This window comes from Heterocephalus glaber, unplaced genomic scaffold (genome assembly GCF_053883595.1).
Source record: "Heterocephalus glaber isolate CG9 unplaced genomic scaffold, H.glaber_assembly_v1.0 deba00001571, whole genome shotgun sequence".
In the NCBI taxonomy this organism is placed as follows: Eukaryota; Metazoa; Chordata; class Mammalia; order Rodentia; family Bathyergidae; genus Heterocephalus; species Heterocephalus glaber.
In genome coordinates, this window is record NW_028258356.1 from 7302912 (window position 1) to 7328090 (window position 25179).

The 25179-nt window shown below is 38.2% G+C and overlaps 2 protein-coding genes across 18 annotated transcripts in view; both read right to left on the minus strand.

Annotated features, from left to right (window-relative positions):
• Positions 1-239: 239 nt before the first annotated feature.
• On the minus strand, positions 240-7530 carry Phlda1 (pleckstrin homology like domain family A member 1). 2 transcript variants are annotated; one of them, XM_004845014.4, is made up of 2 exons: positions 5015-7530; positions 240-4646 (listed from the first exon to the last, which is right to left on the minus strand). In XM_004845014.4, exon 1 carries the CDS (start codon positions 6619-6621, stop codon positions 5041-5043), a length of 1581 nt encoding a protein of 526 aa, XP_004845071.3. In that variant the 5' UTR covers positions 6622-7530; the 3' UTR covers positions 240-4646; positions 5015-5040. The 2 variants fall into 2 exon arrangements, with proteins under 2 accessions (XP_004845071.3, XP_004845072.3); XM_004845015.4 differs by having other exon boundaries at positions 4117-4646; positions 5011-7530.
• Positions 7531-10968: 3438 nt separating this feature from the next.
• Nap1l1 (nucleosome assembly protein 1 like 1) overlaps positions 10969-25179 on the minus strand; it is a 39613-nt gene continuing 25402 nt past the window's right edge. For 7 of the 16 annotated variants that reach the window (XM_021258512.2, XM_087192457.1, XM_021258513.2 and 4 more), the window contains 8 exons: positions 24111-24182; positions 23100-23239; positions 22562-22707; positions 22448-22467; positions 20255-20377; positions 19405-19434; positions 18852-18899; positions 17015-17816 (listed from right to left, as the gene is read on the minus strand). In XM_021258512.2, coding sequence (XP_021114171.1) covers positions 17781-17816; positions 18852-18899; positions 19405-19434; positions 20255-20377; positions 22448-22467; positions 22562-22707; positions 23100-23239; positions 24111-24182 — 615 coding nt within the window. In that variant the 3' untranslated portion in view covers positions 17015-17780. Of the gene's footprint in view, positions 11277-14330; positions 17817-18851; positions 19177-19404; positions 19435-20254; positions 20378-22447; positions 22468-22561; positions 22708-23099; positions 23240-24110; positions 24183-25179 lie in introns of those variants that run through there. The other 9 variants (XM_021258509.2, XM_087192448.1, XM_087192452.1 and 6 more) reach the window with 6 other exon arrangements.

The window sequence follows — 25179 nt, forward strand, 5'->3', positions numbered from 1 at the left end:
CTGTGGGACCCATGGAAAATTCAACTCAAGTTCATTAGTATTCTGAAAGCTAATTATTTCATCAAAAGATGAGTGAAACTTCTATCTTCAAAATTCGTAATTAATTTCTAACTTCAAAAATGGTCTTTTTCTTCCCAGAATGATCATGGTGCTTTCCACAGCCAAGCCCTTTAGAACCTGGTCCCCAAGGAACACAGCATTATGTGTCTGGTGAATGAGGCCTTCAAAAGGTCCACAGGTCAATTGTCTCAATAGATACTTTATTTGAAATGGAATGCATTTTGAAAATATGAAAAATAAATCACATCTTTGCAAAATCATTTAAGAGACATATTTACACAAATTCTGACCACACTATTAAGTTCACAAATGTTGTGGTTGGTAAAGCATTTGGTACATAGTGGCACTTGCTTTCCAGAAGCTGGTGGTTGCATATTCTGAAACTTGAAGTAGAAGGCTGACCATGGAATGTAACAGAATAATTTTATCTTTCTTTAAAAACCTGCTTTCCATTTTCCAGCCAATCACCAACAGGCCAATTTCAGAGCACTGGACAGTAGGTCAACTTTTACATAGATGCTTCTCATGTCCAGGAAATCTTCTTTAATTGGGCAAGAATGCCCTTGTTTTGTTTCTGCAGTGCTGGGGATCAAACCCACCACCTGGCATATGCTAAGCAAGTGCTGTACTCCTGAGCTATGCCCCCAACCTCAAGAATAACCTTTCTAAGAAAGCTCTGTTGGGGTCTGTACTCTACCTGACAGATCACTTTATGACCCAATCTTTTATAAATCTGGACTGGCTACTCAAACACTGCAGATCAAAAAGTCACTCTTCATGTCAAGAATTTAGAAAATAGTTCCTAAAAACTTATCCAACACATTTCTACAATTAAGAGATCTTAAGTACATAGGTATATTTCTCTTGGAAGAATCACAGATGAACTCGATATCAATATCTATAACGTCCAAATTTAAAACATAATATGCTGAAGGTATTTATTGGTAAAGCAAAAGCCAAAGAGTTTTGCACTTACAAAAATATAAAAAAGCAAATGCTCACAGGCCTATCCTATCCCATAGAGCTGTTTTGTGGAATTGCTCCATGTTCACTGAAGTCTTAGGCCCTTCTACTATGCCTACTACTGAACATGTCAACATCCACACCCTAACTAAATCACATCACTAGCCCAGAGACAGAAAGTAAGTGAGGAATTTGAACACATATACTGGTAAACGTGTTCACTATCAGATTTTAAATCTGATAGCACTCTGTAGTGCTTGGTACATGAGAGCAAAAAGAGTTAAAACAGGCCTTTCAATTGAAACCAGACTTCCTGCAGTGTTTACGTGTAGGGCAACTCCTTTAAGCAATATATAGGGGGTTTTGTTTTCTCCTTTTTGAAATCATCATTGGAAAAATATGTGAAGTGAAATGATAAATTTGGCTTGATTCATACATGAATAGAGAATCTCAGCTTGCTCAATGGGGAAAACTTTAATTGAAAGGGCTCCTTATAGACATTTACTCTGTGACCTCAATACTCCTAGCAGGGCATGAGGAGATAGATCTTAATGGATTTCTGCTAAGAAAGTACACTTAAGGAGCTTCATGATGCTGATCCTGTCACAGGACTAGCTGTTCTCAGGAACATGAGAGCAAGTAAAGGGAAGCACTCAGTGAGACAAGAGAAACGACCTCCTGGCTGCTGAAAAGCACATATTTTTTTCCTTCTTTCAGTCATTTCTCCCAACAAATAGTTACTGAGCCAACTGTGCAGGAGGCTGGGTGCCAATACAAGTTCAAGGACTAAAGTTCAGTTTCCAGATGGGACATTTCTTCAGTTTTTCAACTTTTACTTTTATGTTTGTTTAAGGGGTGGGCTGTCTATTACACCCACATTTTTACTCTTGTTCTTGGGTTTAAAGTATTTTTATCTTTTTCTATAAAGCTGCCTTGTCAGGCCTCGTAGTACCTTAGGGTTTGTATCATTTTCTTATAGGTAGGACAGGTGTTACTGAGATATTAAATGATGTGCATTTGTATTTAGTTTTGTTGAACATGCTTGGTTTTTTGCTCTGGAAAAAATTATTAAGCCATAATAATTTCAGTTATTGAAACAAAAAAGCCATCCTACCTTTTCTAATTTCTAAAATTTCACAGATAAACACTAAGTCAGGTTCAAACCAGAGAGACATTAAGAGGGTCAATTCAATGTAAATGTTACAGCATTAGGGACAAGAAAAAGGAACAAGAAACCATGATTCTGGCAGCCCATTAAGAATCATGGCTATTGTGGTTAAAAAACAAAAACAAACAAACAAATAAGCTTCAAGCAACCAAGACAGAACCAGGGCATATTTTTTCAACAATGAGATTATCTTATGCTATATATATAAGATAAAAACATACAAATACATTTTTACAAACCTACATTATTCTTAATTTTCATAGTATTTGGTATGGATTTTATCTTTTGTAACAAGAGTTCAGAAGAAAGATTCTCTAATTAGAAAGAGCTGTAGATTAATTTGGATTATTATAACCTGCATGTATTAAAACTACAATACTATGAGGCATTCCTTAAAAAACACAGTAGCAGTTCTCAGGAAGCCAAATCAAACTGGACTTCAGCCATCTTTCAATCTGGCTCACTGAGCTGTCATATATACATATTATATCTTTAAATCCTGGCAGCAAGTTTTCACAGCTGCAGCCTGAGCAGCCCCTAAAAGTAGGACTCCAGTTTCGTCTGCCATTTGCTGAAGTTTTAATTTTCCCCACAACTTTTTGGATAAGAAATATGCTCTCAAAATTTCATCATTGAAATTTCATTGAAATTTTTTTCTAGATGAACTGCACACCTCAGCAGCAGTCTAATGCTGACCAGTCTTCTCCGCCCCACCTCACTCCCACATCTTGGGCTGTGGATTGAACGCAGGGCCTTCACCCTGGCTACATCACCAGTCCTGTTCTTCTTTTTATTTTGAGACAGGGTCTCCCTAAGTTGCCCAGGCTAAGTTCAAATTTTCCCTCCTCCTGCCTCAACCTCCCGGAGTCCTGTATTGCACCACCACACCTGGCTTGACCATTTCAGTTTGAACGCTGGAAAAATACTGACCAAGACTCTGTGAAAGACAATGAAAACCAGAGAACCATTAGTAAAGCCATGCAGAAAGGAAGTGATTTTCAGCCCCAGGAGAATTTGGGATCATCTATGGATCTTTTAAAATGAAGTAGCATCTGCCTTGAGGATTCTTACATCCTTTTGATTTCACACAGAAGAGGGTTTGTTCTACCTTTAGAAGCACATCCTTTCCCAGACTACCCCTTAGACTCCTGAACAACTTACTGCTAAAACAAGGCTGGAGTTGTTTTCTTACTGAAAATCCCTTGTTTATCCAGTCCTTCCTTTTTTGATCTCTGAGTCTAGCTAATCTAAGGAAACATACTTTCCTCAAATTTCTCACAGAATAGAGAAAAACAGCTAGTTTTGAAGATAAACATTATTTTCTCTGTGGAAATAAAAAAAATTATGACTCCTAGTCCATTGATATATTTACAAACTGTATTTTAAACCCTAAGTAAACAGGTCAGAAAATATGGTTCAAGTCAAGTGTGCAAAACTCTTGGTGGAGGATATTCTAGTCTGCAAAGGGGCACAAATACTCTCAAACAAGTAGAATTATTCTCTTTCTCCCCACTACAATTGTGAACTAAAACATCTAATGTATTCATTTTCATAAGTCACAATCAAAAGGACTTTTTTCTTTCCTTTTCATTCCTTTTTTTTCCCCTTGGTGTTAGGGGTTACACTCAGAGCCTGGCACTCTCACACTAAGCTATACATCCAGCTCCAAAAGGATTCTTATTAAACCTTCACACACAGAAGACAGAAGCTCCTACAACAGACCCAGTTCTACCACGTATTCAAGACATGATCATCTTCCTCTCAATAGGGTTGTATCTTAAATATTTTGAAAGCAGGAATCATTACTACTGGTTTTCTTTTAGAAAAGCGTTATCTTGGGCATTATATGTCATAATTACACAATTTTGAGCTTTTAGTTTTAAAAACTTTTGTACACAGTAGATATTTAAGGAAGAAACCTCAGAGAAAAAAAATAGTGTCAGATTTTAATTTTAACCACCTGGCATAACAATGAAAGTGTCAGACCTTCTGAAAATGCCCTAGGAATACTGAATGAATTCTTAATGTTTTCCCCTCCACCGCCCATTTTTCTTTCCCAAGATTAGAACTTACTACGGAGTAGGTTTTTTAAAATAAAGTTTCTTTTTTGGAAAATGGCCTACATTCAGAAATGTCTTAGAACAAATATTAAAAAACTAATAAATAATCATAAACCAAAATACATTAGAATAAAATAAAATTACAGTACATCATCGCTCCTAGAAGGTCCACTATGTTATAAGATCCTTTCAAAGGTTCATAAGTAAAGTCTTCTCGACTTAGAATCGCTTCCTGCACGGTGCCGATGAATATGCAGAAAACTAAGGAAACGAAAGTTATCAGTCAGGTGATGTTCAAACTACTTGATCTGGTGCGGGGCGGGAGACTATTTTGTTTTTGATCCAAGTGAAGACAATAGAACTGAGTTCGTCCGACTTCCTCAAGTCCTCAAAACCTGGAAAGAAATGACACTGAATGAAGTAGGTGGCTCAGAATCCTCCGAGACCCAGTTCTCTTCGGGTCAGTCGAGTGGACAAAGAGTGCTCAGAGACACCAGGTCGCTCCCTGGTCGGGGCCCAGACCCACACAGTTTAGGGGCGCAGAGGTGCACACCACCGACGAGGGCAGAAGGGGAGGGCGCGGTCTTTTCCTCTGCTGAGCCTCTCCTCGCTCCAGCTTGTCTTCTTTCCACCTCCCCAGAAACTTAGAATGATTTCTCATTTGTCCACCCAAGAGGTGAACGGTGGGCCAGCTTCCCATTCCTTCCAACACGCGCGCGACCCGCTCCTCCCTCTGCACCCGAGCGGCGAGGCTCTTACCTACCTTGTCCTGCCGGAGCGCTGCCCCCTTCAGGCAGAGTTGGAGGTGCTGCGGAGAAGCCGGTGGCCGTGCGGCTGGGAGAGCGGCTGCGAGTGCGGTGGTTGGTGCGGGTGTGGTAGTGGGTGCGGATGCTGGTGCTGGTGTGGGTGCGGGTGCGAGTGAGGATGCGAGTACGCGTGGAGCTGCTGAGGCTGAGGTTTGGGCTGGGGCTGAGCCTGTGGCTGGGGCTGGAGCTGAGGCTGAGGCTGGGGCTGGGGCTGGGGCTGGGGCTGGGGCTGGATCTGCGGCTGTGGGGGCTGCTGCTGGACCAGGTGCTGCTGCTTCTGTCGCGTGGACTTGACCGCCAGGATGGCCTGACGGTTCTTGTATTGCACCATCTGCAGAGTGATCTCCGCGTTCCAGCCCTGGTCCTGAGGACACCGAAAGTCGATCTCCTTGCCCTCTGCCATCACCACAGTGAAGTACATATACTTGCCCTTGCGCTCCACGCAGTCCACAGTCTTCATGTTGGAAAAGTGCAATTCCTTGAGCTTGACCGGTGGCTCAAGGCCAGCGACAGCTGGGCAGCTGGGTTGGGACGGCTCGGGTGTCCCTGGCCCGGGCTGTTGCTGCTGCTGTTGCTGGTGTTGTAGCTGCTTGGGCGGGATGAGCAACAACCCCTCTTCAGTGAGGATGCAGCACTTTTTCTTCCAGAGCTGCAGGAGCCCGTCGCTGCGCTTCTCCAGCACGCCTTCCTTTAGCGCCTTGCAGCCGCTGCTCTCCAGCATCCTCCCGGCATAAGGGGGCCCGCCGATCGGCTCGGCCTCTCCGCTTCCAGCCGCCCGGGCCGGGGGCAGCAGCAGCAGCCGCGCGCCGTCCTCTTCCCAGCGGCTCCCACGGCCGCCGGCCCGGAGCGCGCAGAGGAGGCTGACACGCAGGAGGCAGAGTGGCGGCGGCTCGGGGTCCCGGCAGAGCTGCAGCCGCGTCCTGATGTGCCACCAGGTCCCGGAGGTACGAGCTGCCTGGCCTCTGCCGTGCTCTTGCGAGCGCTCAGTGAAGGGCACTGGCCGGGCCCCCTCGCGGCGCTTTTGAATGGGCCATCCTCCCCACCCCCGAGTGACACCCAGCGGAAAAGGCGGCTCCTGGCGCCCGCACCGCGGGGAAAAGCCCAGCTCGGCAAGGCGCTCGGCTGCCGGCGCACGCCTCATTAACTTGGGGCCTTCCCAAAGCCGCGCGAACACGCCCCCAGCGTCCCTTGCTCCGCCCCTCGTCACCCACTCACTTCCGCGCTTTTTCGCCCGCAAGGCGGCAGGAACCGAGCCCCGGAAACTGCTCTTCTCCACCCTGGGCGATAAGAGGACGCCCCAGCTGCCTAGCGAAGAATGCCGATGCCCAGAGGGTGCTGAAAGGTCGTCCCTACTGTCCCGCTTCTCCCTGCCCGGTGGGCCTCTCCGCTGACAGCCAAAGTGAGGAGAGCGCAGGGCAGGCAGGTAACAGCTACAAGGCAGTGTTTGGAATACAAAGCTGTCTTCTAACCTCGGCTTTGCGCTGGGTTGAGATCCTGCAAAAGTGCCCTGGTCTGAGATCAGAAGTCCCTTGCAAGTATCTCCCTCAGACCCATACGTAAACATCTTAGTTTACAAAGGCTGAAGGCCTTTGTTCGTGGCCATTGAGTTGCTCTTCTTGGGTCAATAAGGACTACCGTTTGTCCAGGCTGGGAAGGGCAGTAAGGTGGACCCTCTTCAGGTGATGTCCTTTGTCTCGACCAGGGAGCTCAGGCACTAGCCAGTCTCCTCCACCTGGACCACAAGCGCTCTTGCTTCCGCGAAGACCCGACTACACACCCTGCAGTGTCTTTTAGAAGTTACTCAGCTAACTACAAACCCGGGGAATGTCCGGTGCTGCAAGATCCCACATTTCAAAGCACAGCCCGGCCCTCCAGACTCCTGGTCAGCCTTGACAGTCCCCTTCTACAAGGGTCTAATGGGTCAAATCTGTCTTGAAACTTAGGTGACCCCGGGAAGGTAGAGCCCTGCCGCCCCCACACACACACCTCCTTCCTACATATGGAGGGGGCCAGAAAGGGGGTATAAACCGAGGTCTAGCGTCCTGTTAAGTCCTTCATTAAATAAGGACCCGTACCAATATACCGACCCTGAAGACGACATGGAGAATTGCAATAAACTACGGGTACACAAGTTATAGTTGGCCAGGGTAGGAGAAAAGGCTGCTGCTGTGCCCAAAGTGGAAGAAGGGGGAGTTTAGCTCTCCTGCTCATTAAATGGCTAGGAAAACAGAATTCAAGAGAAAAGAAAGTGAGAGATGAGTTTAGAGTTAAGCAAGAGTCAAATCCCTTTTCATGTTAACAAATTCAAATTTTTAGGCATGGTGGCACTTGGCTGTAATCCCAGCACTCGGGAGGGAGGGAGGGAGGTGGAGGCAGGGAGTTCGAGGCCAGCCTGGACTAGTCAATTCAAGGCCAGCTTGAACTATGGCAAGCCCTTGTCTCAAAAAACCAAAATAAATAAATTCAAATTTTTTAACCTAACTCCATGGAAATCAGAAAAAGCCTTTTTTCTTTTTTCAGGCAGTCTCACCGAATTTCTAAAGTGCCCAGGCTGAGTTCAAACTTACCATCCTGCCTCACCCTTCAGTCCTGAATCTTAATCTAAGGAACAATGTCTGATAAAATGGGACAATTTCAGCACAATCATGAGTCCAAATAAACTGCACCCAGTAAGATCCCATGCCCTTCACAGTTAAAAGTCCTTTAAAGAAAAAGGCAATCATAAGTATGTAAAGATTTCTAGTAAGATCGTGAAAAGAAAAAGCTTTACAATTCTATAAGACAAACACTAGAACATTTCATTTTCTTTCTCTGCCTTTAGAACTGAGCATTCCAGAGAATTTCTACATTACCAGCTGTTCATCCTTTTAATAATGACATTCTTTAGCTCATTTGGAAAAGATACTTCCTTTAAGTCCTTAATTCAGTCTCTGAGGGCAGGTGAGTTGACAGACATTTCATATGGAAAAATATAAGCTTCACTGGGAAAACTGGAAGGCCAACCTATTTTCTTAGAACTCAAGTGTGGAGTTACCTAGCCTTCTGCAGTTTGCCAGAATGTAGCAAATGCTTTCTGAATTATCCGAAAATGTCTGAATAGCAGTACAATTTTCAAAAGCACCCACTTAATAACTACAAACTTTAAATCTCAGAATTTTCTACTGGGTATTTCACAATGCTCTAGCAATTCTAAAATCAGCTCAAGTCTGTAGGTTCTCACTGCCCACAATGCATCAATTATTAGAAATCTTAGTATAAGACAACTTTGCCCTTAATTTGTTTCAAGTTATCACCAACTCGATGAAATGGCCGTATTTGCCTATTTTTAAGGAAATTCACACAAAAAAGTGTTATAGGTTGTACACGTAATGAAAACACATGTCACTTCCAGGTTGAAGTTTGGAAAGCTAGCTTACAAAGTCATTCGTTTGGTAAACAAATATGAAATGGCTAACTCAAGTTTCATTTAACAGATGGTGATAAAATTGTTATTTTCTGCTTATATAAAGGTCATCACCCCCGACATCAAGGTTCTTACACTTGGGTTTTCAATCTGCTGTCATCACTTTCTCAGTGTTCTCCACAAGCTCCTCTGCTCCCCATCTCAGTCCTTGGTTCTCTTTACACTCAATTCTTTGTTGATCTTTTCCAGTCTCATTACATGCCAGACTCCCTAATTTACACCCTTAGCTTATATTCAACTGCTTTTTGCCAGAGTAACTACTACAGTTAAAGAACAATTAACATAGCCAGGCATGGTGGTGCATCCCTGTAATCTCAGCACTCAGGAGGCTGAGACAGGTGGATGGAAACGAGTTCAAGGCCAGCCTAACATGCCAGGCAAGGAGCGTGTACTAGTGACGTTCACTTAGTTCACCAGAGAAGTCTTTGAAAGGATTTAGAAGTGGGGTTCATAGAGCTTTTGCGTCAAAAAAAGAAAAAGACTTGCAAGCACAAGGACCAGAGTTTGATCCTGGGTACCAAAAAAAAAAAAAAAGAAAGAAAAAAGTACTCTAGATAAATCTACAGGTTTGTACATATTAAACTCCTGGCTAGACCGAGTCCAATAGAGTCCAATGACATATCCATCTGGGACACTTATTCTAGACTGCATTCCAGGTACCCAGGACTGCCAGTGGGCTCCAGACTTTCCCAAGGAATTCAGTGCCACCACCATGTAGTGATGTACATGGGGGCTAGACAGTTTGAGTACGTAAGCTCCACACAAACGTGCGGAGACTTAGTTCAGAGTGAGGCGTGACAAGAGACAGAAGGTGGAACATGGTTTGAAGATCAGCTCTGCTCACAAGTTACCTTCTGGCATAAATTTAAGCCTTCTCGGTTCTTCTAAAAGGATGTATTTGTCAGACAGGAGCATCAGACATATCTTAACAAAACTTCAAATGCACAGTATCCCCACTGTACTCCTGCCCAGGCTTGCCAATGTGGTAGAAGTACACCTGCCTCTTTGTAGTTTAATACCTAAATCTGCACACTTAGTCAGGAACCACCTGATTCCCCATCATTTATCCCATAGTATTACCTTTTAACGTATTAACATCTACTCCTAAACTCTTCCAGAAGTACCGTTTCATATGAAATTTCAAACTTGATAAACTATTCACCTTAAAAACAATTTCTTAAAATGCTTGTCATTTCCAGTAACCCATCCTACTTTTAAAACAAGATTATGAAAACTCCCAAAACTTGCAATACCAATATATATTTGGTCTATTTTTAAATGGATACATATGCCAGGCCTTGATTCTTAATTGCTGTTATAGTCCATAGATGCCATCTAAAATAAGTCCCACATACCTTTTCCCAAGTAACTTATTCTGAGATATTTATATAAACTAGCATTCTTTTGTCTAGTAGGAGTAAACAGTAATGAAACTCGTTTTTGGTACCAGGAATCGAATTCAGGACCTTGTGCTTGCAAGGCAGCCAATGGCACCACTGAGCTAAATCCCCAGCCCAAAACTCAAGTTTTATTTGGTAGTCAAATACTTGCTTACAGGGATTTAATGAAACTTTTAACATTTAATGGAACTGAATAGAGCAAAAGTCAAAGTTTCTCAATAGCTGAAAAACCACTCATAAAAATGTTATGTCACTCCCATCAGTGTATAAAGCACAACCAAATCCATATTAGAGTGACAAGGTTAAATTCACTTTGGCTACCCTGCCTAGCTGATGAACGCCCCCTAGTGACCAACTTGCATAACACAACTGAACACAAGGCTTAGTGTTATATTCAACTATTAAAAATGGTATTATAACCTTTGTATGGATCAAGTAATGTTAATCAGCAGTTTCTACAATTTCTGTGCCAGTAACCCAATTTAGGTTCTCATTTCCCTCATCTAGGGTGTAAAGAAACCCAACAATTGGATCCATATTATCACATAAATTGTTACCTGTCTTCCTCTATGAAAAACTTTCCATCACCTCCCATCATATGGCATTCCTGTTTCTTTCCCCGGCAAATGAGGTTCTCTACAAGTCCCAAAGTCCCACTAGCTGTTAGTTTTTATCCCTCCCACTTAGTCTTAAGTGAGCTCCAGCCCTGCATCTACTTACACTGACAACTAAAACTGAGTTGATTGAAACTTTTACTAGAAATACTCAAAATAGGGCAAAAAGGCTGAAGACATTTTGATGTCTAACAACTAGAGGCTGGTGATGTGTTTTTATTCATTTTGAAGTGACAAATGAAAATGCAGGATGAAGAGTAGGGTTTTGGCTCTTTTTAGCTCTAAACTTAAAACTGGGATATTCAAGGGGCAAAGATAGGGATATAACTCTAAGGCTTAAAAGGAACCAGTATGTTGTCACAAAACTGCTACCACTTGAATTCAAAACTCTGATATCTGGCCCTGGGATGAAATAGAGGCATGAGATACTCCAATGACTTTGGACACTAGACATATTTATTGGTGAATACTTTAGTTTGAGCATTGCTCTGGCTAAATAGCATTCAGGCCTCTAGCCCACATTTAGAGACCATGAACACTTAAACTTCCTAAGACTGCTTCTATTTAGGCCAGGTAAATGCTCCTGTTGGCAACTCAAGTATTTGATGGCCACTTGGGTAAATTCTTCTATGTGAGGGATATTCTAAGGCTGACTCCCTCTTTTGCTGTCCCCAACTTCAGACTTCAGTGTATTACAACACAGCATGCAGTCTTCAGACACTATTCACCTTGAGTTATTGATCTGTAACAAAACATGACATGTTTAGGCAAGAGGACAAGTAGCAGTGCTTGTAGACAATTTCAAAAAAAACCCTGACAATGGAAAAATGACACTGGGTGGTATAATTGATAAGATTATTCCTGATAAGGAACTCAGACACTTCCAGGCCAAGAATCAGAAGTTGCAATTACAGATGACAGGATTACAGAAAGGGTCAAGAATCAAAAGGGCTAAAAATAAGAGTGGGGTAGGCCAGGTCTAGAAATATGAAAAATTTACTGAAATACAACTCAGGAAATCTTTCTGCAGCAAGCTTCTGCAGTGCCACTACATGTGCTACAAAAGGCAAATCCCACTCGAGAGAAATTTCTTAATCTATAATTGATTTGAATTAACATCACACGTCACAACCTGCAAAATACGTATTTTTTAGTAAGTATGTACTTTTGCTTGTCAGTCTCAACCTCCTATGTGTGGGTATAATCTGTGAAAGGTTGTCTTGCAAACTACTGAAAATACTTGGATGAAATCTAGGTTCCTGGTCACAGGTGATCTTCTGGGACTTCATTCCAGTATTTTCTGTCTTGGGCCTGTTCACTTATTTCTAAAATGCAGATACTTGATTTTGTAGTCCAGGATATTCTTTTATTTTTATAAATGTCTTGTCAATGTTTTTGTAAACACCAAGTTATTCAAACCATTTGTGGCATATACAAACAAGGTTAAGGCCGGGGATTTAGCTCAGTGATTTCACTGCCCGCCTTGCAAGCACCAGGATCCGAGTTTGATCCCCAGTACCAAAAAAGAAAACAAAACAAAAACAAACATGGTTAGCGCACTAAACAAGGACACCACATACATCTTCCAAATTCCAACCCCAGTGCTTGCGGTTGGGAAATTCATTAGTGACAAAGTACCCCTGAGGTGTCTTGAACTGGTAGAACCAATTCAGAACACAAAATAGGTATCAATGAAAAAAATTCTATGTTGAAGTAATAACACATGCACAAAAAGTCATAACAGGAAACAAAACAAAAAGTCAGACAAAGCTGAGAGTAAAGACAGGCTGGATGCCAATCTCCAGCTTGTTCTGAAGGTTGTAAATTAACCTAAGCCAACTCAACAGAAAAGACTTGGCCTCCCTCTAGTTTTGAAATTTTGTATGACTAGCCTACTCCAAGTATAAAACCACATCTGATCTCAAGACAGACTTCTACTTCAAAAATATTTCCCATGTCCAAGAATCCAACATTAGAACTAAGATGGACCAAGAAAGAATCAAAATTATATCAACTGTTATTCATAATTTCAGAGTTACAGGAAAAACTGCAAATCAACAAACTATAACAAAAATACCAATCTGGAATCTGACTTAAGGGATTCACTACAGAAAAACTTGAATCCATTAAGTCTGCATGCAAGATTAAGGGAAATGAATTTCTCTAAACAGCTCGTGTTGTACCATCTTATTCCCTACTCCCCAAACCTCAGCCCTTATTCTTGTCATTTTACCTACATTCCAGTTTCTTACATATAATCACAGGGCCTTTATTAGCCCTGAGGCCTACTTCAAATGTTATTACCTTCCAACAGCCAACTCTATCAATCATGTCTTACTTTGGTTGTTCCACCTAAAATTGCAGTTTACAACTCCTATGCATATTTGAGATCTCTGCTAAAAGGTTTCAAGTAAGTTTTGAGTATTCTATTAAAAAACACTCTCATTAAGTTTATCACGGCCACAATTCCTAATTTTATCATGAATAATACTTTCAAATCTGTCAACTTGCTTGGCACTTTTTTCTTCCTTTGGTACCGGGAATCGAACTCAGGACCTTGACAGCTTGTGAGGCTGGCAGCAGCACCACTGAGCTAATTCCCTTGCTCCAGGCACTTTCATTTTTAATCACTTATTCTAAGATTTTTAAAAAAACAAGAAAAAGCACTGCTTTTAAGTGACATTTACTAAGTTTCAAAATAAAGTTCAAAACACTCACAAAAGCTACCAATGCTCAATTTGTAATACGAAAAGGTGCAGACTTATTTCTTACAAATAATTTGTTTCTAAATTGTGGAGCCATTTCTATTATACTCAAGAATTTTATAGTTGGTATGTTCTAAAAAACTTCAAAGTGCAGTAGGTGTCAAAAAGAAATGATACACATTATACTGGTAATGAAAATAAATTACAGTAAAACCTTGGATTGTTGAGTAACTTGTTTCACAAGACAAGCAAAAATTTCTACCAAATTTTAACTTGCTAAGAGTGGTGTCTTGCAGTACAAGTAGTATGTGACACCAAACATCACAGGATCAACACTGAGCCAATGCTTTTCTCTCCCCACCACCCACCCTCTTTGTGGGTGATCATATCCCAACAGCAAGAGTTATCTCAACGTCAGAGGGAAAGGCAGAAGAACCCATTTCAAATGAGATTAGGGAGATGTGGGAAAATGCAAAATTTTGCAGAAAAGCACCCAAAAGGAGGCAAAAAGCACATGTCATTGGATAGGTTTATTAAAGTTACATGGTCCCCGTTACCAAAAAAGAAAAGTTACATGAAAAGAGGGCCAGGGATTTAGCTCAGTGGCTCTGCTGCCTGCCTCACAAGCACAAGGTCTCGAGTTCAATCTCCAGTACCAAAAAATAAAAAAAGTTACATGAAAAGAAAAGGATTCCACCAAGCCAATAGCAGTGATTCCATCAGTGATAAAGTTGTTCTACACAATTAACCCTCCTCTTGTCTCCTTCAGACCACTCACAAAAGTCTTCAAAGCTAAGTGCAGGTTAATTTATATTTTTATATTGTGTATTTTATTACTTTGTATTATATTACAGTATTGTAATCACTTTTATATTAGTATTTTGGGGTTGAGGAAGGAATCATCCAAGTTTCCATTATTTCTTTCAGGAAGACTCATGTTTGATTACAAGCCATGTTTCCGAAACATTTATGCTCTCAAACCAAGGTATCACCATACATCAATTTGGACGAACAGTTAACCTTAAGGAAAATAATTTTATGGAACAAAGATGTTTTCATTTTTCCAAAGTCACATTAAGCATTAAGTGAACTTGTCTTTTATCCAGGTTATACTTTAATATCTAGATTTTTAGACCAGTATACAAAAAAAACCAGTATACATCTATTCAGTTAACTTCAGTTACTAATTTACCATTATTGTTTACATTTACTTTTTAGGTATGAGACTTTGTGTTTGAAACAACAATTACCTAAATTATGAACACTTATTTTCAAATCAAAATTGACCTCATTACCACATACATACACACACACACACACACACACACATATATATATATATATATATATATATATATAGTGGCAGAAGACTTCTTAAAAACTGAAATATATATATATATTTTTATCTTTTCTAAAGTTCCTACAAAGAACACAGGCTTCTTCTAAACTGTTTTGTACATTTAAAATAACATTTGGCCTGATTTAAATAGTTAATATAAAGGCTAAAATTTGTTTCACAACTAACCCATAAAAATGTACTCAAATTCTAAACCAAGCCCTCAAATCACAGCAAAGAGTATTTGAATATTAGCTTCATAGTTCTGTATGGCATGGTAAGGTTTTCACAAACAGTAACCCAAATTTTGATAATGGGTACAGCCTGCAACTGAGATAAACCCACAAATCCACAGTCTTACAAACAGCAGTAATACTGTTAATTCAGTTATCTTAGGGACTCTGTCACATGGCAATCACTATCATTAACCTAGTCACAGAATCATGAAAGTATTTTTATCAAAGTTAGTATCTCCTTTTCATGTTTGTTAAATGAGCTCAAAAGGAAAGAGGTAGAATCCCATTTTTAAGTACCAACTCTCCAATTCCAAGTAATTAAGGTATTTTCACATGTAAAATAGTAATACTAGTACCAATTTAGTGAACTAAGAATTTTAAGAAATTACAGATTTAACTGTCAGATAGCTGTTACACTAACAACTAAGCAATGTGTGGAACTGCTGCTCTGTGCTGTTTACCTGAATAACCAAAAGTCCCAGTTTTTTTTTTTTCCTAAATAGATGACTAGATGGGATTTTTAGCATTTCTAGAGCTTACTGATAAGTCAGAGAATGGGGTCAGTGGAAACTAAAACTAGAGAATGTAAAGAGAAACTCTGACGTGTCAAGAATGTCTGTAGATAACCAAGAATAAAATCCTTCAGGAACTGCAGAGTATCTTTCTAGTTTTCAAAGAACTCTACTTAGCAGGGATAAGGAGGTTGTTCTCGTAATTACACAGATTTACAGGTCAAAGCCTGTTTAGACATCTCTGCTCTTCAATCTTCAAAAACAGCAGTGTATATTCGTATTCTTTTAAAAAATCCAAATGTCACCAGAATATTTTATAAAATTAAGTCCAAATTTTATTTAAGGATTTCAAATTACATATTTCAAATTTCTAAAATGGAATAGAACCATCTTGGAATGAAGAAATGGCATAAATGAACACTGACATCCCTTGAAATTCAAATTTTACAAAGAAAACAATTCCTCTGCAAACCACAACCCCATTACGTAACAAGATGAAATATCATCTACCTCTTCACTTTGGCAATAGCTATTTCCTAAAGGAACAAGAAAAAGTGATTTTGTCACTTCTTTAAGTTAATTAAAAATGGGATTCTATCTTTAGATTAAAATTTTAAAGATCAGAAAAAGCTATGTTTAGATGAAATATGGGTACAAAAATATCAACACAGAATGTCTAATCAAAATTCTGAAAATAAAAAGGAAAAAAACTACTGTGATTGGTTAAGGATTTCCAGTAGTTAAGATTCTCAAGAGGTATGGATAGTTCCACACAAATGTGTTCACATTTTAAGTCCTTAATACTAAATTTTCAAAAAGAAAACTATCACCTGTAAAAATGTATCAACTCAAAGTAATTTTATTAACAGCAGGAACTCTAGAACTTTCTCTTGAATTAGTGCACTCTATCAAAAATAAGTTCATTCCCCCCAAATTAACAGTAATTAGCCTGAGGTATTTTAAATGTGGCTCTAAAGTTTCAAACTCAATGGCATTCCCCTCCCCAAAATGGTCTTATTACCACTTTAGGCCCATAATCTCTATACTATTTACTACAATATGTTCATCTAGAATATCGGAGGAAAAAAAGATCCTTGGACTTTTTGAAACAAACCCATCCCCATCCATTTTCACTAAAATAGTAGCCACATGAATTCTGAGTGTTATATGGCCAGATCCACAAAAGGGCTGTTTAAACTTCATTTTCCAGTTTAATTATCAAAGCCTGGTGTGAATAAAATTCTGAGTATCACACTGTGGTACAAATAGGTTCAAATTTCTGAGGCTTTAAGTGAGACTGAGAAACAGTTCATGAAATTTAACGTACTATGCCTTAACACATCTGTGAGGTAGTTAAGTAAACAGTACTACCCATTTTAATACACAGTAAACAGAAACATGGGTAAATGACATAGCTAAGCAATTAAGGATCAGAATAGACCAGAGGCTTAGGGCTTTCTCACTAGTTATAATCCAAAACTATGAAATTTAACTTTTCTTCTTTTAAAAAATGTATCAAACCATTTAGGTTTTATGCTTTTACTTTTTGTTTTCCACTTGCTTATCAGATCTTCCAAAGTTGGCTCTTTTTCCTTCACTATGTTAAACTGGGCACAATTATCATGAATCCAAGTTAAGCCTCTGTTTCTAACCTGAATTAGTACAAAATTAAGACATTACCTTGTGAGAACTAAAATTGCATTTAACATTTTTATTTTAGACAGCAAACAACAAAAATAAACAACCAAAAAAACGTGAAATAGGCTCATCAAATGATGTAAAGTCATCCTTTCCAGGAAAGCAGAAGGTAGACCCTATCACAAAAAAAAGATGCTTAGTTAATAGATGTTAAATTTAGAAGTACACTAAAATAGTATCAGTTTAACTTCTGCAAATTCTAGGTTTTATTCACTTCCCTGTGGTAACCATAACCATGTAAGTTAGGCTTCCTTATAATCAACTATCACCTACAATATAAAAATCCATTAATAAGCTAACAATTATGAGATTTGGTCTTACTGGAAATTCTTAACCATAAGTTCATTTTTTTTCCCTTTAAATGATGAATTGTCTTAATATAAGTCACTGCATTTTTATAACACAAAAAAAATGAAAACCACAACTATGCTACCGACTTAAACCCACTCTACTACTAGCAGGCAAACTTTTGGTTCTTCAGGAAAAAGTTAATTTTCATAGTTATACTCCAATTATTCTATGATGCAAAGAACCCAATTGCAGCAATGAATGGACATGCTTCAGAGAATCTGTGCATTCAACGTATCTGACAGTAAAACTATAGTTAAAATGCTAAACAAATCGGTCTTTAAAATATCAATTCCCTTAAAAAAAAATTAGTCTACCAAGAAAATACAAAAACATAAGGCTGTAAGTAAATAATAGTTGTGTTTAGGCTATTACAGTGCAGGTTATCCTCAAGGCCACACACATCCTGCTTCACTGCTGCTTGCACTCTGCTGGGTTTTGCTCCTTCTGTTAAAGGAAAAGAAGAAGTCAATCTAACTTCTACCTACTTTGATGTATTTCTCAACAGACTACCTTTATCACAATATCTCACTTCAGTCGAAATTTTTACCTAATTAAAATGATACAGAACAATGATGGCAATTACCCAGTCTTACCAAGTCAATAAAATGCTACAAGAAAGCCTAAAATCTCACAATGCACCATTAATTCCACAATACACTAAATCATCTTAAAATAACTTGGTAGCCATTTTACCAGTTATGCTGTTTTATCTTCAAAGATACTAATTTCATCTATACATGGCTATTAGGATTATTTCATACCTGTCACACTATTTGATTTTAAGTTACTTTCTTACAAAATCTGCCACTTAGGTACGATCTGGGTATTTTTCGGCACTGAATACAGTAAGTCCCCACTTACAAACAAGTTTCAATTTGTTTGACAAAGTGAGTCTTATACAGTACACCTGTGAAAGTCCACAACTCGAATGTTTGTAAGTCAGGGACTCACTGTACATGAACTTTAGACAAATCCTAAGTTTCAATGAATCTTGATAATTCATTATGTATTTTGTAGTTGGTAAAAGTATTACAAATTAAACTTCCAGGAATTATTGACTGGGACCCTGAGGAACTAACAAATTAACAGTGGCTGGGAAAATGTTAACAAGAACACTACTCCCCAGTTTCCAAGCACTCTCACTTTCGGTCCCCTAAAACTAATTTTGTTTATAAGCTTTCCTTTAGAGGGAAAACAGGCTAAGGCCACAACTAATAAATGTATAACACTTAAAACTGCAGGGGAAAAAAAGCCCCAAATAAAATGCCATTAAAAATAGAATGCTAAAAAAATAAAAAGATACAATGCTAAGGGAACATCCACTGAAATTTGTGTACTGTTCAAAATACAAGTACGGGCTGGAAAGGAGGGGAGGTATACACCAATGGGCTTTTCTAGTAAGTGTAATGGAGAAAAATAAAACTATATTCTTACTTTAGCTTGCCTTGAGTTTAACAAAACAGCACTAATTTTGCTCACCTTTGGGTCATAGTCTGGATCATTTTCCTCATCTTCTTCTTCCCCTTCCTATATTAAAGTTCAAAATGCATCCATGAAGTAGGTATACAGCAGAAAAAAAATGGCTCATAATGTCGGGGAAATTCAATACATTTTACTCTATGGGTTAACAGATTTTCATGATTACAGAGTTTGGTGATAATACAATTTAATTTGCAAGTTTCTAATATGAAAAATTTCCCAACACAACTTGAGACATCCAGAGAGCTTTTATTGAAAAGATTTACTGCAGCCAACGTTGGAAAAGTTTACTGCAGCTTTTGACTTCTTCAAAGAGCTGATAACCCTGCAGCAGAACAAAATTATTTGAAATAAAAAAAAATGTTGCTGAGTTTTACAATTTATTTATTGAAACCTTAATACATACATTGTTTGGCTGTAGAATTCTAAAGTCAATTTATTTTCCAAAATTTATCCCAAATCACAGAAAGATTATAGCAAAGGAATACATAAGTCACTCAATTTGCTTCTCAATGTGTTAAACACAATTATTTGCTCATTTGGTAAACATTACCTCATCTGCTTCTTCACCTTCTTCATCATACTGAAGAGAAAACAGGATAAATATGAATGAATATAACATGTGAGAATACTGTAACACCCACCCCTTTAAATACTTTAATATAGTGCTCACTTCGGCAGCACCTATACTAAACATTTAAATCTAAAAGGTGAAAACAAAAAACACCTCTTAAAGTGACCGATTATAAATTAAAGCACATACTAGCTGAAGGAAATCACCTAGCGCTATTATCTATAACCTCATAAAATTAAACAGTATAATTACATGGATAAAGTGTAATTAGACAACTATTATTATAAGTATCACTGGCTTATACCTGTGTGAAACACACTGCACACAACAGCTAAAACCTGTAAGGGCAGCCTCATTTTACCTTAATCATTATTTAATATAAATTTAGATGACAATTCTATGCCCCTAAATAAATGTTAAACAGTAAATAAGTCCTAATTGTATTTTATGTGGCCATATGCAACACAGAGCTCTAATAACATTAACTACAAGTTCCATTAATTCAAAATAACTTTCCTATTAGCAGGAAAAAAAGATTAAATCCAAAGATCCTAAGAACCCATACTTAAGACTCAGAGAAGGTATCTAAGATTATCACTAATTAGCCCAACTTTACTTTCTCTATGTCTTAATTTTTTTTTTTTGTACCGGGGATTGAACTCAGTCCTTGCATTTGGGCGGCGGCACTACTGAGCTAAATCCCTGGCCCTCTATGTTTTACTTTTAAAAAGTTCAATCTAACTTAGCAATTCTGATTACCAAACTATTTTCCTTTGAAAATATCAAACCCTAACCAAATTATTTCACTGCAGGATTCAAATTTACTCACATCATCATCATCATCTTCAATAGCTTCTCCAGTGAAGTACAACACTGATCTTGGAATTATACGCTCACGTAAAAAGTGACCAATTTCAAAGTCTGCAGCAAGGATAGCTTCGGCATCATCATCCTATTTTTTAAAAGGAAAATAAAAGCACATAATTTGAAAATAACTGTAATTTGACATATGTGAACTGTCTACATTTAAGTCATGATGAAGAAACTCGAGCTAGGGGTGCAGTTAGTGAAGAGCATCTACTCATCATCTGTTAACCCCTGGCTTCCATCCCCAGCACTGAAAAAAAAGAAACCCTCAACTTTATGTTTTACTTTCTGTCAATCTAAAATTAGCTCATATTCATGTAGATCAAGTAGTCATCTACATATGCTAGCTTTATATATTTTTCATAAAAAGTTAGTAGAAAATAAGTAAAATAGAGGCTGGGGATTTAGCTCAGTGGTTTCGCCGCCTGCTGCACAAGCCCAAGGACCCGAGCTCAATGCCCGGTACCAAAAAAAAAGAAAAGAAGTAAAATAAGGACCAGGGATGTAGCTAATGGTAGAGAGCTTGCATAGCATGTGTAAGGCACTGGGTTCAAACCCTAGTACCACCAGAGGGAGGGAATGAGGGAGGGAGGGAGGAGAAATTGTGGTAAATAAAAATTAAGAACTATTGCCTAGCTTTTCAGGGGGCTTAAACAGTAAAATATAAATGTAACTTTGTTACATGACAATTTTCCACTGAAAACACACATTGGAATACCAAAAGAAAAAAAATCTCAGGCTTTCATAGGTAACATTAAGTATATGGGAAATAAGAGACCATGGTACCCAAGTGGCTTGTACAGTTAAAGTATAGTTGTAATCTATTTAATGCCAAAGTAGAGTCCTACTTAATGACTACAATAAATCAACTAAGCCAGTCTAGGATTTCTATATAATGGTAAAGCACAGCACAGATATAATTGACATTATTAAAAATAATTTTTAAATTTAAGTATCTGGATGCACACCTGTATTCCCAACACTCAGGTGGCTGAGGCAGGAGGATCACTGTGAGTTTGAGGCCAGCCTGGGCTATATAGGGTTTCAATACCACCCTTATCCTATTTAAGTTCTCATAATAAACAATGAGTTACACAAAATACGAGTCATCAACATAATCCACATGACTAAACAAAAATTTATTGAAATGGGTGTATATGTTTAAGACTATTAAGGAATTCTAATCACAAACGGAGGCTTTCTGTGCACAACTTGTGAGATTTTTCTGCCACCATCAGTTTTTAGTAGTAAATGTTTAAAGTGTACTCAACACAAACCTCAACCCATCCACTGACATGAAAATTGTGTGATGCTCCATCTTAATGCTCCTAAGTAGTTCTTAACCTACAATTCACACACTGTTATATATTTCCATAGACAGTTTGACAGAAGACATTTTGACTCACGCCAGTTAATACTCTTTCCAGACACTACTAGTCTTTCGGGAATCTGGTCTAAGCTTTAGTCAACATTATTCAAATTCAAAAAGTGTTCAAATTAATACAATTTCTAATTTCATATACATACAAAACTGCTTAAACTATCACAGTTAAATTAGAAACCATGGCCAATAGAAAACAAATTCAAAACATGCCAGGCCTATCCCTGCCTGTTGTAGCCTTCTTTGAGGTTTTTCCTCACTCCAGAATACATGGCAAGAACAGAAACATTTCACAGTTCTTAGCTATGCCACATATATGAACAAATATGGCCACAGTATGATAACATATCTCCACTGAAACAAGGACAGCAAAGAGTTCCAACCATAATTCAGTTAGGAGTTCAATCAGTAGTATAAATGACATAATACATTCTATTTTCATTAAGGAAGAAAACAATTTTAGAAAAGAAAGTGTTTCCTGTCAATGTTTCTCAGTAGTGACACCAACATCATCTTGAATGAACACTTTTTCAGATCCTGAAAGGTCTGCCCTATGGACTGCAGGCCTTAGAAGATATGCTAGAAGCAGGCTGGAGATGTGGGGTTCAGTAGCAGAGTTCTCACCTAGTATGCAAAATGCCCAGAATTCAACCCCCAGCACAATGCAAACAACCTGTCTAAACAATGCTAGCAGAACCATCCCACTCTACTTTTGTGGACCACAGCTTCAATCTCATATAGTCAACAACTCCATAAATTAACAATTCCACTTACCAGATCTCCACTCTCAGGAACTGCAAAATTGAAAAAAGAAATTAAAATGAGTAGGAAATTCAACAAAGCTCAAAGGAAAACAACCATCAATACCCAAACTAAAACACTATTTACCTTCAGGAGGAGCAAAAAAATTAAAGAAAGAATCATTGGAAACTGTTTTAGTCACAGTACGAACTGTCCCACGTCCCTTATGTTTCTGCTTCTTTTTAATGGTTTTCAAAGTGACATTCTTTCCTTTTTTCCAATCTATCTGGCACCTTGCAAAATAAAGGGAAAATATATTTTTACCACAATTAGCACTTTCAATTACTAGATTTTTAGAAGTGTTGTATTTCAACTTCCAAGTTTTTTTGAGAAGGTAATTAGTTCAAATGTTTTTTGTCACAGAACTGGAAAAATTTTATTTTTAACCAAACCTTTAAAATATACATGATTAGCAAAACTACAAAATAATATAGTTAATAGTGTACTCTTTTACAAATATAGGTGCTGTTATAGTCATCGGCACTAATAAAACTGAAGGAAAATGGCACATTTTACTGAAATGCTTGACAAACTATGTATGCATCAAACACACACAATGGAAATACATTAAGTACAACAACAAAAACGAATACAACATTCTGTTAAAGTACTAAAACTAACTCACCCTGTACAGCCCATAATTTCTGGTCCATCAAATGAAAAGGGATCAGAATCATCTGGTTCAGATCTCATCCTATATGTCTTTGTCAACACTTCATTTGTGAAATATTCATTGGGTTCAAAGTGAAATTCTAAGATAAAACTCTTTTTAAAAAAAGCATAAAAGTTAGTTTAATTCTTTCATCATGAATTTTAATGCATTTATAAAGAGCTTAACCTGTGGCTTTTATAATATAAAGAATTCTGAATGTTTTCCTTACCCTAAAATATAATGACATGTAAGAGAAATCCTAAGTTATGTTTTAAAAATAGCAAAATGCTTTATAACTATCATTTAGGCTGAAATACACATGAAATGACTAAGTCTCCCTTCTTTCTCATCTCCCCACAAAGGAGACTTTTAAATATGAAACTAGAACCTGAACTTGACACAGAAGAAGTTCAACCATAGGAATCTACAGCCTACTTTTATAGTAGTTTTGCCCATTGTTAACATAATACCATTAGTTTTTAGGAAAGGCTGTCAGCTGCTCTTTCCTCCTGGAGGAGTGAGTCCCTCTAATATCATTTCTTTATGTAACTGCCAGACATGTGACTTTTTTGCAGTCTATGTAACTACTTATTCATGTTGTGCTGACATTATTTTTTAATCTACTTTAATCCAAGATCAGTGATTATATTTTAAAAAGCTTAAGTTCATAGAAGAAAAAGTAGTAACTGCAGTATCACAATTGCTAACATCCAGATATTTATTTCCTACAATTATAGTTTCAGCAGTTCCTTTTTCCTTCTCACCTTCATCCCTAACTCTTGAATGTCATCTATTTTTAAACTTTCACTGGGCGTGGTGGCACACACTTGTAATCCCAACACTAGAGAGGGAGGATGAGGATCACTGAGAGTTCTTGGCCAGCCTGGGCTACAGTGCATTCAAGACTAGCCTAAACTACTTAGTGTAACCCTATCTCAAAAAAAAAAAACAAACCCCACATATTTTCAAAGTTGTTTTTTTTACCATAGGCTGGCCAGCATCTGAGAACTTCACTTTAATGTCCTTCAAATGCTTCAGAATAGGTTCATCATGTTCCTTCAAATTGAAAGAGTAATAAAATTGAGTAATGTGGCATTTTAAGATGAATGTTCTTACTAAACAAACACTAGATTGAGACACAGTATTTTTTACAGTAATAAAGTAACCTTAAGAATTACTCTCCATATTACGACCTACAGTGATACTAGCCTATGCTATAGTTCTGTCACTAACACAGAAAAACACACTAAACAAATAACTACAGCATTGCACAAGATCAACAGTCTAAAAAATAGAAAACTAGGGTCGGGGATTTAGCTCAGTGGCGCCGTGCCTGCCTCCAAGTGCAAGGTCCTGAGTTTGATCCCCGGTACCAAAAAATAAAAAAATAAAAAATAAATAAATTTAAATAGGATGTGTGACTGCTTTAAAGTTCCCTGGTTACAACTGCTGGCTTTTCTAGCTGCTTTTTCCTTTTCACTCTGCTAAAGTAGAAGGGCAATAAGCAGTCACTACATTGAGATAATTTCTTTTTCTCAATGTAACTTAACAAGTACTACCAAAGAAATGATAAGAGGTGCAAGAAATGCTGAAGAGGCAAGGTATCCCTAAGAAAGTGACTGTATTGGTTTCCCAGAGAATACAACTGTAAATGAGTTAAATATCTTCACAGTATTCTTTTTTAAATGCACATTTTGGACAGGTGTGGTGGCGCAAGGCAGGAAGATCACAGAGTTCGAAGCTAGCCTGGGCTACATATACATAGAGAGGCCCTGTCTCAACACCCCCCAACCCCCGCCAAAAAAAGCTAATTTCTCAAATTTCCTAGAAGAGTTCTAGCCCCAGAATGAAAAGCTCTTTTGGGGCAACAAAAAACTTGGTTAAGATTCTCTCTGTCCTATCCTACCTCCATATTAAGCAATGTAAAGACAATGCACTGGGTTATAAGAAAGCATCAGTCAATAACTATCAATTACCAATGAGACTATTTATTTCATCATCTAATTTTAAAAAATGAACTGTAGTTTATTTGGCTGCAAATAAAGAGAAAAAA

What these genes read in the sequence shown, in the direction of transcription:
- Phlda1 (XM_004845014.4), bottom strand. Translation starts at nt 6,621, where the DNA reads ATGTTTACGTATGGGTCTGAGGGAGATACTTGCAAGGGACTTCTGATC.